The 13,827-nt window shown below is 40.1% G+C and overlaps 1 protein-coding gene across 1 annotated transcript in view; it reads left to right on the forward strand.

Annotated features, from left to right (window-relative positions):
• Positions 1-13,827, forward strand: part of MRPS27 (mitochondrial ribosomal protein S27) — a 107,006-nt gene that overhangs the window by 1,572 nt on the left and 91,607 nt on the right. Inside the window, exon 2 of the mRNA XM_002744877.6 lies at positions 5,185-5,262. Within this exon, the coding sequence (XP_002744923.2) occupies positions 5,185-5,262 (78 nt within the window). The remainder of the gene's footprint in view (positions 1-5,184; positions 5,263-13,827) is intronic.

A 13,827-nucleotide genomic window follows, 5' to 3' on the forward strand; every position in this document is an offset into this window, starting at 1 on the left:
AGCTGGGTATGGTGGCTCGTGCCTGTAATCCCAGCTACTCAGGAGGCTGAGGCAGGAGAATTGCCTGAACCCAGGAGGTGGAGGTTGTGGTGAGCCGAGATCGGGCCATTGCACTCCAGCCTGGGTAACAAGAGCGAAACTGCGTCTCAAAAAAAAAAAAAAAAAAAAAAAATGCAATAATCACACTCGATTTTTCCAGTGCCTTTTATCTTCCCTTTCCAACCTACCTCACATGCCCTATTTTTTTAAAAAAAAAAGCAAGGCTCACACTTCTTTAGGAACAGCCATTAAACATCAATGTGAAACCTCATAATTGGCCACCAGTTTTCTGAAGATTCAGTGGTTGACCTGGTGAAAAGTTATGCACAATGTTTACCACCTTAGTAAGAATTAGCTGTTGTAGCTATTTTCTGTTCATGTGGTTTCCGTGAACAACTGCACACAGAAGGCCTTCTGGGAGTACTGTCTTTCCTCACCATCACCTCCCCTGCTTTTTAATCTTCCAGTTCAGAACTGTTGAGCAATGATCTAGATATTGTTCTTTCTGACTCCACAATATAGAAGGGTGGCTACTTATGCTAGACTGAAGCATATGCTAGAATGAAGGCATAAAGAATAAGAGGTAGTAATAAGTAGATAACCCGATAAACAAGTCATTGGATTGAGAAGTACTGTTGGCTTCTTACTCCGAGCATTCTGCATCTGCAGATTCATCCAACTGCAAATCAAAAATACTAAAAAAGAAAAAAAAAAACCCTAATAATAATAATAATACAACAATATTTTTAAAGATATTTAAAGAAAAATACAGTATGACAACCATGTGCATTGCATTTACATTGTATTAGGTATTATAAGAAATCCAGAGATGACTTAAAGCAGCTTGTCCAACCCTCAGCCCAGGACGGCTTTGAATGTAGCCCAACACAAATTTGTAAACTTTCCTAAAATATTATGAGATTTTTAGCATTTTTAATTTTTTTAGCCCATCAGCTATCATTAGTGTCAGTATATTTTATGTATGTGTGGTCCAAGATGATGGTTCTTCCAGTGTGACCCAGGGAAGCCAAAAAAGTGGACACCCCTGACTTAAATTAATGCAGGAGGATGTTTGTGGATTATTTGCAAATACTACGCAATTTTATGTAAGAGACTCCTGCATTCTCAGATTTTGGTATCTGAGGGGGTATCCTAGAAGTATCCCCCATGGATATCCAGCAGCAACTGTATATAGCTTAACCACCTCTCCTCAACTTATGCTTATTACATAGAGAAGGCTGCTGTTGTTCCCCACAGAAATGAGAGATCCTCTTGGTTTTCGAATTGAAATTCAGTTTGTGTAGAAATGCAACTATCAATTATAAATGAGTTCTCTGAATTAATGCTTTTGGTTCTGTTTATAAGACTGTCAGAGCATACAGGGATGCAGGATATCACATAGTTTAGCTTTATTTGCAACTGTAGGATATGAAATTTTTTAACAGCTGGTAAAACTCAAACTCAGATCTTCTTACTCTGAGTTGGTGGACAGCCATGCAACTATCATAATGTAACCTAACATAATGCCATCAGCTTTTTAGCCATCTTTGTTGGTAGATCTAGGAATATAACTAATAATTTATAATATTATCTCTATTGAAAAAGCCTTCTAAATTCCAAACATCTAATTTTTTTTAAATCACACTCTATTTGAAATGTGGGCACTTACATAATTATAGTCTTTTCTGGCTGGATGCGGTAGCTCACGCCTGTAATTCCAACACTTTGGGAGGCCAAAGTGAGCAGGTCAAGAATTTGAGACCAGCCTGGCCAACATGGTGTAACCCCATCTCTACTAAAAATACAAAAATTAGCCGGGTGTGGTGGCAAGCGCCTGTAATCCTAGGTACTCAGGCTGGGCAGGAGAATTGCTTGAATCCTGCAGGCGGAGGTTGCAGTGAAGAAAAATTACACCACTACACTCCAGCCTGGGCTACAGAGCGAGACTGTCTCAAAAATATATGTATATATATATAATAAATTAAGTAATTATCGTCTTAGTTCCCCTTTTGAAACTGTCTTAGGAAACCTTATTGTTTCCTCATTATTTTATTTGTAGAACTCCGATTTAGATATATTAGTGTAGTAAAGATCTGTGCTTATATAAGGGAATGATTGGACTATGTATACATTCGCACAGATGTGTTTACATTTGTTTGTTTCAGTTGGAAGGTAGATAGAGAATAACAAAGCATTTCAGTATTGTGTTTAATCAGCCCCCCTGCCATCTAGTAATGTTAGGCTTTTGGTCTGCTGTGACTTCAACATAATTATCTGTCATCTTTTCTGTTTTTAAAAACAGGGTTGTTGAGATATACTTCACATGCCATACAATTCTTCCATATATAATATGCAATTCAGGTTGGGCATGGTGGCTCATGCCTGTAATTCTAACTTTTTGGGAGGCCAAGGCTGGTGGATCACCCATCTCTACTAAAAATACAAAAAATTAGCTAGGCATGATGGCAGGTACCTGTAATCCCAGCTACTTGGGAGGCTGAGGCGGGAGAAACCCTTGAACCTGGGAGGAGGAAGTTGCAGTGAGCTGAGATCACACCATTGCACTCCAGCCTGGGTAACAAGAGTGAAACTCTGTCTCAAAAACAAACAAACAAAACAACAAATGAAGTATACAATTCAAAGGTTTTAGTATAAACACAGAGTTCTGCAGCCATTGTCATCATCAATTTTAGGATATTTTCATTATCCCAGAAAGAAATTCTATGCCCATTTGCAGTTGCTCCCCCTTTCCCCTCTAGCTTTCCTGATCCCTACCTCTAGCCCTAAGCAACCGTGAATCTACTTTCTGTCTCTACAGGCTTGCCTATTCTGGATAGTTCATATAATGAAATCATAATCTTTGGTCTTTTGTGACTGGCATCTTTTTTACTTAATGTGTTTTCAAGATTTGTTCATGTTGTAGCATGTATCAGTACTTCATTTTTTATTGCAAATACTATTCCATTGTCAGGATATGCCACTTTTTGTTTATCTGTTCATCAATGGATGGACATTTGGATTGTTTCCACTTTTTGTCCATTATGAATAATACTACTGTGAACATTTGTGTACAAATTTTCTGTGGACACAAGTTTTCACTTTTCTTGGTTGTAAACCTAGGAGTGGAATCGCTGGGTCATAGAATAACTCCATGTTAACATTTTGAGGAGCTGCCAAATTCTTTAAAAAGCAGCTGCGGCCGGGCGCAGTGGCTCAAGCCTGTAATCCCAGAACTTTGGGAGGCTGAGGCGGGTGGATCATGAGATCAAGAGATCGAGACCATCTTGGTCAACATGGTGAGACCCCGTCTCTACTAAAGATACAAAAAAAATTAGCTGGGCACGGTGGCGCGTGCCTGTAATCCCAGCTACTTGGGAGGCTGAGGCAGGAGAATTGCCTGAACCCAGGAGGCGGAGGTTGCATGAGCCGAGATTGCGCCATTGCACTCCAGCCTGGGTCACAAGAGCGAAACTCCATCTCAAAAAAAAAAAAAGCAGCTGGACTGTTTTATGTTCTCTCCAGTAAGGTATGAGTTTCTGGTTTCTCTGCATCCTCCCCAACAGCTATCATTATCTGTTTTTTGATGGTAGTCATTGTAGTGAGTATGCATTTGTTTCTATAGGTGATTTTGTTCTGCATTTCTCTAATGGCAAATTATGTTAAGCATCTGTCATTGTGACTTGGCTGTTTTTGTGCCTGCACACACACACATATATATATATTTATTTTATTTTTATTTTTTAATTTTTGAAACAGTCTCACTCTGTTGCCCAGCCTGGGGTGCAGTGGCACGATCTTGACTCACTGCAGCCTCCGCCTCACAGCTCAAGCAGTTCTCCCGCCTCAGTCTCCCAAGTAGCTGGGACTACAGGTACATGCCACCATGCCTGGCTAATTTTTGTATTTTTTGTAGAAATGGGTTTTTACCATGTTTCCCAGGCTGGTCTCAAACTCCTGAGCTTAAGTGATCCCCCCACCTCTGTATATATAATTTTAAAGGTATATCTGTTTAAATCCTTTATCCATCTTTTATTTGGTTTGTCTTTTTTATTTTTGAATTGTAAGAGTTACTGAAATATTTTGGATACAAGTCCTGTATTGGATAAATGTTTTGCAAATATTTGCTCCCATTCTTTAGGTTGTACTTTCACTTTCCTGAGATTGTACTTTGAAGCACAAGTTTTAAATTTTGATGAACTCACCATTCATTCTTTCTCATTCACTTCTTGAGCTCCTGTTTGTTAAACATTGCCAAAGGCTAGGCATTACGCCAGGAGCTAGGAATACTGGTATGCAGTCTTGTATGTTACTCAGCTTTGGCTTAGTATCTTTTATTTGCCAGTAGACTGCTGGGTCATTGGGTAAGATGCTACTCTTTACTTTATGTGACATGAGTTAAACCTGCGGATCTAAGATGAAAGTGTTTTTAGACATAATAATTATAAGGTATTTAATTAATGAGTTACCCAACCGTCAGCAAGTGTTTTTGGTTTTAAGAAAGCATTCTAGGGCTTCCCTGGGGTATAATTTACTAGGAACAAGTGGTTTCTAGTCTTAAAGTTATAGGAACAAAATTATCAGCATTTTTATCCATAAAATTATGGGTATAGTGCAGTGGTATGTGTCTTTAGTCCTAGCTACTTGGGAGGCTGAGGCAAGAAGATCGCTTGAGTGCAGGAGTCCTGGGCTGTAGTGCACTATACTGATCAAGTGTCCACACTAAGTGGACACCATTGATATGGTGACTCACCTTCTAGGAGCAGGGGACTACTAGGCTGCTTCAGGAAAGATGAACCAGGTTGGAAACAGAGCACATTAAAATTCCTTTGCTGATCAGTAGTGGGATTGTGCCTGTGAATAGCTACTGTACTCCAGCCTGGGCTTTATAGCAAGACCCTGTTGATTTTTATTTTAAAAAATTGTTGTGAAAATTTTGTTTTTCTGCATCTTCTACTTGTTAGGGGTTGAATGCATTTTGTTCTTAACTGAATTGTGAACTATGCAATATTGGTTGCTGTATTGTATTAGATTTTAAAAAATATATAATCTAGTAGTTGAAAGGATAGCAATGATATATTTAATAAAACATATAAAATGAACCTGTTGTAAAGCCATGCATGTTGAAATAATTGCCTGCTTTTTCAGGTAAAAGATGCCTGCTTTCTGCCGCCTATGTAGACAGCCACAAATGGGAAGCAAGAGAAAAAGAACATTGCCATCTTGGTAGGTACCTATTGGACTATTTATTACTTGTCATTTCAGTCACTCCATATGTCTTCCATTATTTATGTATATATGAAATTTTGCTTTTACAATGATTCAATTCAAATAAGCACATTTTAAGTCTTAAAGAGTTAGACTTATATACATGGCAAATAAATTTGTATCCTGTTTATTTCTAATATTTCATTTTTTGCCTCCATGATTAGTCTCCTTAGAATATGTAAACAGTTCTTTTGTTTTGTTTTTTGTCCATTTTCATCATGTGGTTTTCATGCAGCCTGTTTTACAGAATTTCGTATTTTATGTTTCATTCTGACTTATTATCAATCTCTTCATTTTCTTCACTCCTCTTGTGGTCTTCAGAGCCCTTTTTGACTCTTCTCTATTTCATTGCCAGGTGACGGGTTTGAAAGCGATGTTACAGTCTCATGTAAGCTGTTTAGGGAAGATAGTTGATTAACAACTTCCCAGGCTTTGGGCTTGTAATTATCTTTCTTTTCTCCCGTTCCCTATGTTATATTACACAGACAACAGCCTTTCTTTTATAGAATACCAAGCCCTAAAAGAAATCACTGACTCAGTGCGCAGTTTTTTAAAATGTACATATTTTAGACTTTTGGTTCTGCCTGCTCTTTGGTCTATATAACATCATTGGAGCATTAATAAAGTAAATAGATTGGTGATAGTTTTATGAGACTGATGTAATTTTTGGATCAACTCCATTGCTGATCTAATATATTCCCCCAGGTTTCTTTTACTGTTTTTTTGGGCTTATGTCACATAAGAATAAAGTTCCCTGTGTTTATGAATTGTTCCCATAAGTGCAGGAGACATTGCTGTCTGAATGGTCACCTTATTGGGATTTTCAGAGATCTCATCCTTTTCTTTCCCGATGACATGACTACACAAGCAGAATTGGTTGTGAGCTCTGGAATGGGTGTATGTGCATGGGCCAGCTAAAGCAAAGATGTGGAAGATCTGAAATAAGTAATCATAGCTTCTCTGTGAGAAACTTACAGTCTGATTCTCTCTACAAGAGACCCTAGGTAGCCTTCTTGTAACAAATGCTTTATCATACTCTTCCTCTACCATCTTGAAACTAAATTCATAGTTAATATAGTCTATCTATACTTACTGTTTTAAAAATCAATATAACTCCTTCACCATGATACAGAGGAAAAACAAAAGAGAAGTAACTTAAACTATGTATTTCAGTGTGTAAACAAATGCCTAGGCAAAACTACAGTAAGAAACAATGAAGTAGGTAAAAATCGCATATAAATGTGGAATCACTGTAGACAGGGAAGAAATCTAGATGGGTCCAGATGTGGTATACTGGTGAATTCAAATACCAGCAGTATCCTAATGACATAATTTTATTTTTTAAATGAACAACTCTTAGTAAAATTCTGATTCATTCAAAGGTCTGTCATCCCTCAAGATGGAGTTGCATTTATGGAAAATTCAGTTTATTTTCCATAAGAAAAGAATACTTTGCTTATGTGAAAAAATGGAGTTCCATTAATTATAAACAGGTTTTTTTGGTGGTGTGACTGTTATGTCATAAATGTCATGGCAAATTTATCTTTTTATTTAGAATTTTTTTTTTAAGACAGAGGCTGCTCTGTCACCCAGTCTAGAGTGCAGTGGCATGATCTCAGTTCACTGCAGCCTCCGCCTCCTGGGTTCAAGCAATTCTCTTACCTCTGCCTCCGAATAGCTAGGATTACAGGCGCATGCCACCATGCCCAGCTAATTTTTGTATTTTTAATAGAGATGGAGTTTTGCCTATTGGCCAGGCTGGTCTTGAACTCCTGGCCTCAGGTGACCTCCCCACCTTCGCCCCCTCAGAGTACTGGGATTATAGGCTTGAGCCACTGTACCTAGTGGGAAATAATTTTAAACTTACAAAAACTGCAAGCAACTCCTCTATACCTGTGTGTTTTCTGTTGTTTATAACAGAATACCTGAAACTAGATCATTTATTAAGAAAAGGAATTTATTTTGTATAGTTAGAGAGGCTGAGGGGGCCAACGTTGGGAGGTGGCATCCGGTGAGAGCCTTCCTGCTGGTGAGGACTCTACAGAGTCCTGAGGTGGCTCAGGGCATCACATGGCGAGGGTACTGAGCATGCTAGCTCAGGTCTCTTCCTCTTACAAAACCACCAGTCCCACTTCTATGATAATCCATTAACCCGTTAGTCCATGAATGGATTAATTCATTCATAGGGCAGAGCCCTCGTGATCTGCTGGCCTATCAATACCGTTACACTGGGGATTAAATTTCAACATGAATTTCAGTGGAGACAAATATTCAAAGCATAGCACTACTTTTACTCATGTTCACCTGTTGTTACCATTTTGATTCATTTGTTTTTGCTTTCTCTCTCCTTCTTCCCCCTGTATACATACTTTCTTTAATCATTTGGGCATTTGTTGCATATAGTATGTATAGCTCTTTATCCTGAATACTTCAGTGTACATTACGTGAGATAAGGCTATTCTGTTATATAATCATAGCACAGTTACCAACTTCAGAAATTTTGACATTAATATAATACTTTACTATTCATATCCCAATTTTGGAAATTGACCCAATAATGTCTCTGATAGCATTTTTTCTCCTCCAGTACAGGATGCTGTCTAGGATAATCTATTACATTTAGTTGTCAGGTCTGTTTAATCTTCTTTAATCTGAAATTTTTCCTTATCCTTTCTTTGTTTCTTACAACATTGTCCTATATATATTTTTAAAGAATTCAATGTCTCTCTCTCTTTTTTTTTTAATAGAATATTCCTCTTTTGGATTTTTCAGCTATTTTCTCATTGTCATGATGCTTCCCCAGCCAGAATACTCTCAGTGATGTTGTGCCCCTGCCAGGGTATCGCTTGTGGACATACCTGATACTGTATGCCTTCACTGGTCATATCAACTTTGATCAGTGAGTCAACTGTGTCTGATTTCTCTGCTGTAGAAATCAGACTGGTTTTCTCCCTTTTGATTAATAGGATATTCATGGGTACAATGCAAATATCTGTTGCTTATCAAAAGTATGCTCTTAGATTTAGCATCTATTCATGGCTTTAGCCTGAATCAATCTTTACTATGATGGCTGCAAAGTAATGATTTTCCAACTCTGAAAATTTCTCCAGATTTACCAGCTAACATGTAGTATCTACTATAAACAAGAACCCTTCATTTTCTCTCATTTCTTTCTCATCTGTTTATTATCATGCATTATGTTTAAATCATCTATTTGTGAGTTTTTTGAATGATTCGTTACCCTCCTCAATTATTTTGGTGGTCTAATTATCCCATACTTGGCTGATAGAAGCCCTTTCAAGCTGGCTTCCATTTCCCCCGACTCCCTTCTTTTTTGATAACTTACTTTCTCTCATATAACAAGGTGTTTCAGGCTCATTTTGTACCTTTTCTAGCCTTGCCCTGGAATCAACCATTTCTCCAAGGAGCTCTGGTTACTTTTGGTGAGGAATGGCATTAGAAAACAAGATCTAGGTGCTAGATGTCCTTTTGCTACTGTGAAATATTTGCTTCTTGGCCCATTTAATGTACAGATTTGGGAAAAATATGAATGCACATACGGATAAACACATACATGTACACATATGCATGTACACATACTGTATATATTTTGCAAATAATGAGTTCATACCAGTCCCAAGTTCATCCCCATGGGATTCTTCTTGCCTTGCTCCAGTCCATATTTGTATCTCCCATCTTCCATACTGAGAGCCCTGGCTCCCACTAGAGACAGTGTTTTGACATACAGGACAGTCTCAGCATTGCATGTCATCTTGAATTTCCTGTCTTCTGCCCATTAAGTGCCAGTAATGCCTTCCAGTCATTGTGACAATTAAGAAAAACCTCCACATACCCTAAAATGGCCAATACTATACCTTTAGGACACCACTGTTCTAGTGATAAGACCAGCATGGACTCATAGTTATACAGCAAGGCGAGTTCTGATGTACCATATATGAATTTAGAAGCAAAGTACAGTGAAGTGTACAGATAAGGGAATGATGAATTCCAGGAAAGCTTATTAGCACTTTCCTAGGTATATAGGGAAGATTAAGAAATGAGGTCACTATACTTGGTGTCTTTGTGTTGGGTATAGTCAATCACACAAATCCAGGGAACATTGTCATGGATTCCTGAATAAGCAGTAACTGTTGGCCAAAGAATGAGCATAACCTGTAACGGGGTTGCCCACGGTGGCTTACGCCTATAATACCAACACTTTGGGAGGCCAAGGCAGGCAGATCACTTGAAGTCAGGAGTTCAAGACCAGCCTGGCCAACATGGTGAATTCCTATCTCTACTAAAAATTAGCCAGGTGTGGTGACTGGTGCCTGTAATCGCAGGCAGGAGAATCACTTGAACCTGGGATATTGCAATGAGCCGAGTTCACACCATTGCACTCCAGCCAGACACTGCCTCAAAATCAATGACGGGCACGGTGGCTCATGCCTGTAATCCCAGCACTTTGGGAGGCCGAGGCAGGTGGATCAGCTGAGGTTGGCAGTTCGAGACCAGCCTGACCAACATGGAGAACCCCGTCTCCACTAAAAATACAAAATTAGCTGGGCGTGGTGGCACATGCCTGTAACTAGCTACTTGGGAGGCTGAGGCAGGAGAGTTGCTTGAACCTGTTAGGCAGAGGTTGCAATGAGCCGAGTTCGCGCTATTGCATTCCGTCCTGGGCAACAAGAACGAAACTCCGTCTCAGAAAAAGCCAAAAAACAAAAATTCAGCAATGCGCAAATATCGCATAGAGGCATCTGTTACCTTTTCTCGGTTAAGACTAATTTTCTTGGAAAAGCAGTACTAGCTATCATTTACTGAATTCTTGCCTGCCACCATGGCAGCTGTCCCTTTTGCCTAGAATATTATCGTACGTCCTGAATCTCTCCAGTCAGAATCGATGTTTGCTCCCCTATATTCTTTCCGCACTTTGTGCCTTCCTTGTTTGTGATGTGCTGGAGTTTGCACTTGGGAGGCCGACTTCTGGGTGTCAGCCCCAGTTCTGCGGCTTTCAGCTGACACCCTCGGTTTCCATGCCTATAAATTAAGGATGATGGTAATGCCTGCCTCGCCTTGTGACATGCAGGTGCTTCAGGATTATGTGGACTGAGGAGTCCCTAGGCTCCTTGTTTTTCGCCCTATATAAGACAGATTAAATAAGGTTTTGGAACTCACACTGCTTGAAATAAAGAGACCTTTTAAGACTTTTTCCTTGTGTGTACTGGAATGTAATTGTTGCCGTTTTTTTCAAAATGGACATTGTTACCGGTTTTACTCGACATCACTACTCGCTTTCCCTAATTTTTATTTAAGCGTTTGGATTAAGCTGTCGGCCCTAAGCTGGGAGGCGGCGGAGCGGTAGGGAGAGCGCCCGTGGCTGCAGCTATGGAGATGGGGCAGTAGGTGGCAGTGTGGCCCCTGCGGGAAATCTGCTGCCCTTTGCATGAAGGGCGGTGAGTGAGCCTGGGGCTGCCGCGGAGCAGGGCCGCGCCCTGCATGTGGAGCGCTGTGATTGGGCGATGCCAGCCAGAGGGCCGTGAGGTGCTCGGAGCGGGCTCGTTGATTGGGGGAGGGAGGAGGGCCGATATGAGGCATTCGCCGCACCTATCCCCATTGGAGAGCGAGGCCGCAAGGGACACTGCAGCGTATGGGAGTGGGCTTCCAAGTGCTAGAGCGCTGTCGCCCTTGAGCCTTGCCCCGCCTTGGAGGACTGCAAGGGAGACCTTCTGGCCTCTCAGAGTGGGCGTGCTGTTCCGGTACCCCCTCTCTTCGTCCTCGTGGCTGATCGTGCCAGATCCCTCGGGGAGGGCCCCAGTGTGAGGGCAGTTTGGCAGCGCCGGGGCCGCGGTGGACGCCAGTGCGGCCGTCTAGGACCTTAGCTCACGCTGCGCTCCGAGGGCCCCGGTGCTAACGTCAGAACGCCGTCCCTTCCGCGCTGGCAATAGCCAGCCAGGGCCGCGGCGCATTCCACCGTGGAGAGGAGGAAACGGGGCGAGAGCCTCACTTTCTTTTCCGCCCAAAAAGCTGTCTCAGTGATTGCTGTAGTGCCTGAGACTCCACCATAGGGTCTTTGTTTACATTAGTAGATTTTTTTAAAACACTTTTTTATTGGAGTATAATATACATACTGAAAAGTGTGCAAATCATAATATTGGTGAATTATCACAAAGCGAGTAAACCTGTGTAGGAAGCAGAGCATTCCTATCACTCCAGATGCCCCACTTTCTTTCCAAACGTAATGGTATCCTGACTTAGAACGCCACAGTTTTTTTTTTCTTAATGTTTTAACATTTGAATATGTAAACACCTTGGTATAAGGAGCCCCCTTTATCCCTTACCAGGCTTCAACAATTTTCAGCTCTTAGTCTTTATTTTATCTTTATTACTGTTTCCCCATCCCAATGCTTTGGATAATTTTGAAGGAATCCCAGGCAGTAAATCCTTTCATCTGTAAATATTTCGATATAGATCTCCAAAAGATAAGGGTGCTTTTTGGCGGGGCGTGGTAGCTCGTGCCTGTAATCCTAGCACTTTGAGAGGCCAAGGCGGGGCGGATCACGAGGTCAGGAGTTCGAGATCAGCCTGGCCAGCATGGTGAAACCCCGTCTCTACTAAAAATACAAAATATTCGCTGGGCATGTTGGTGCGTGCCTGTAGTCCCAGCTACGCGGGAGACTGAGACAGGAGAATTGCTTGAACCCGGCAAGTGGAGGTTGCAGTGAGCCAAGACCACACTACTGCCTTCCAGCCTAGGTGACAAGACTCCATCTCAAAAAAAAAAAAAAAAGAAAAGAAAAAAGAAAAAAAATAGAGTTGTAAATATTACGAAAGATACAGTTAGTGATCACATATCCCTGATACTCTCATAAATTTTTTTTTATGATTTGGTTGAATCCGGATCCAAAAAAAGGCTCTTATAATACAATTGGTTGCTATGGGACCCCTTTAACTCTTTCCGAACCTTTTTAATAGAAATGTATACAGAAGTAGAGAGAGTAGAATAAACCCCCGTATACTGTCACCCAGCTTCAGCAGTTATCAATTCCCTACCCATGTGGTTTCACCAACTCCCACGCCTTCACCAGATTACTTTTTAACTAATTTAATTATCGGGTTATTTTATATGTATTTTGATATGTACCTCTAAAAGATAAGGATTTTTTAAAAAGTAAGTAATCATACTATTCTAAAAAAACTAGTAATTGTGTAATATTATTAAATATTCCGTTAATGTTCACATTTTCCCAAATGTATTATAAATTTATTTTTATTTTAGTTTGTTGAAATGTGATCCAGATAAAGTTCATAGCTTGCGATGTGTTGAGATGTCTTAAGTATTTTTAGTTTGTAAGTTTCTTACAGTTTATTTATTGAAGAAAACAGGTCTTTTGTGGCGTTTCCCACATTCTAGATTTGCTGACTTCATCCTTATGGTAGTGTTCAGCGTGCTCCTCTACCTTCCATATGTCCTATGAATCTGGCAGTTGGAGAAAAGGGCTTGATCAGATTCAGGACTGACTTTTTGTTTTCTTTTTCTTTTGGCATGAATACTTCATAGGAAGTGTTTACTTTTGTCAGGAAGCACACAGTGCTTGGTTGCCCCTCTATGAAGTTAAAGTTACTTCATTCGGAGCTGCATACTATTGCTATTTAAATTCTATCATTTGTTTTCATTTACTACCTAGGAAATTTTTATGAGAGAGCTTCCATTCATCAACAGTTTACTTACCCTGAGACACAGTTTGTATATGAGTTAGTTTTCAAAATAACTTCCAAAAATGATGAATGAGGACTTTTTAAAATGTCTTTAAAAACTCATGGATTTAAATAATTGAGACATTTTAATTCATTGCGGTTGATACTCTTACTGTTAGGGCAGTTCAACTGTGCTCTGTAGAGTCCTGGGACTTCTTGGGCTTTCCTACTTCAGTCAGATTTCAACTTTTGATTGTTTCTGTACTGGACTTTACTTTGGCTAAAATAAACACCGAGTGAAAGCATTGTCTCTGAAATTTCTCCACTAACTTCCTCATCTGTTGGGGAGGTACAGGGTGAAAGTCATCTACATTTACTAGTTAACATACTAGGATCCCCTGTGAATAGGACTCAAGAGAAAACCACTGAGGAACTGGGTAGGATGCTGGCATAACAAACAGCAGGGCTGTTGGAGAAACTCCCTGGGTTCCATGAGAGGAAGTTTTCTTGAGTTTCTCTACCAAGGATCAAGCACCCAGATGACTTGAGCTGAATTGGATTCATGAGCCCTACTGGATTAAATATTTTATTTCTGATTTTTCATATCGCAAAGTATGGGACACATTTTGGTTTGGGTTACTGTTTTGCTTGTTTCTGTTGGTTTGTTGGTTTCTTTTCTGTTGGTTTGTTTGTTTTTGGAGAACCTTCTTTTTGAATCTGAAGAGTATTTCATTGACACATTTACAGTCAGGTCTGTCTCTTACAGGCACTTCTTCCATTTTAGCTGAGATTTAGTTTAGCTGTGTCATTTCAGCGGTAGAGGCC

This window comes from Callithrix jacchus, chromosome 2, assembly GCF_049354715.1.
Source record: "Callithrix jacchus isolate 240 chromosome 2, calJac240_pri, whole genome shotgun sequence".
In the NCBI taxonomy this organism is placed as follows: Eukaryota; Metazoa; Chordata; class Mammalia; order Primates; family Cebidae; genus Callithrix; species Callithrix jacchus.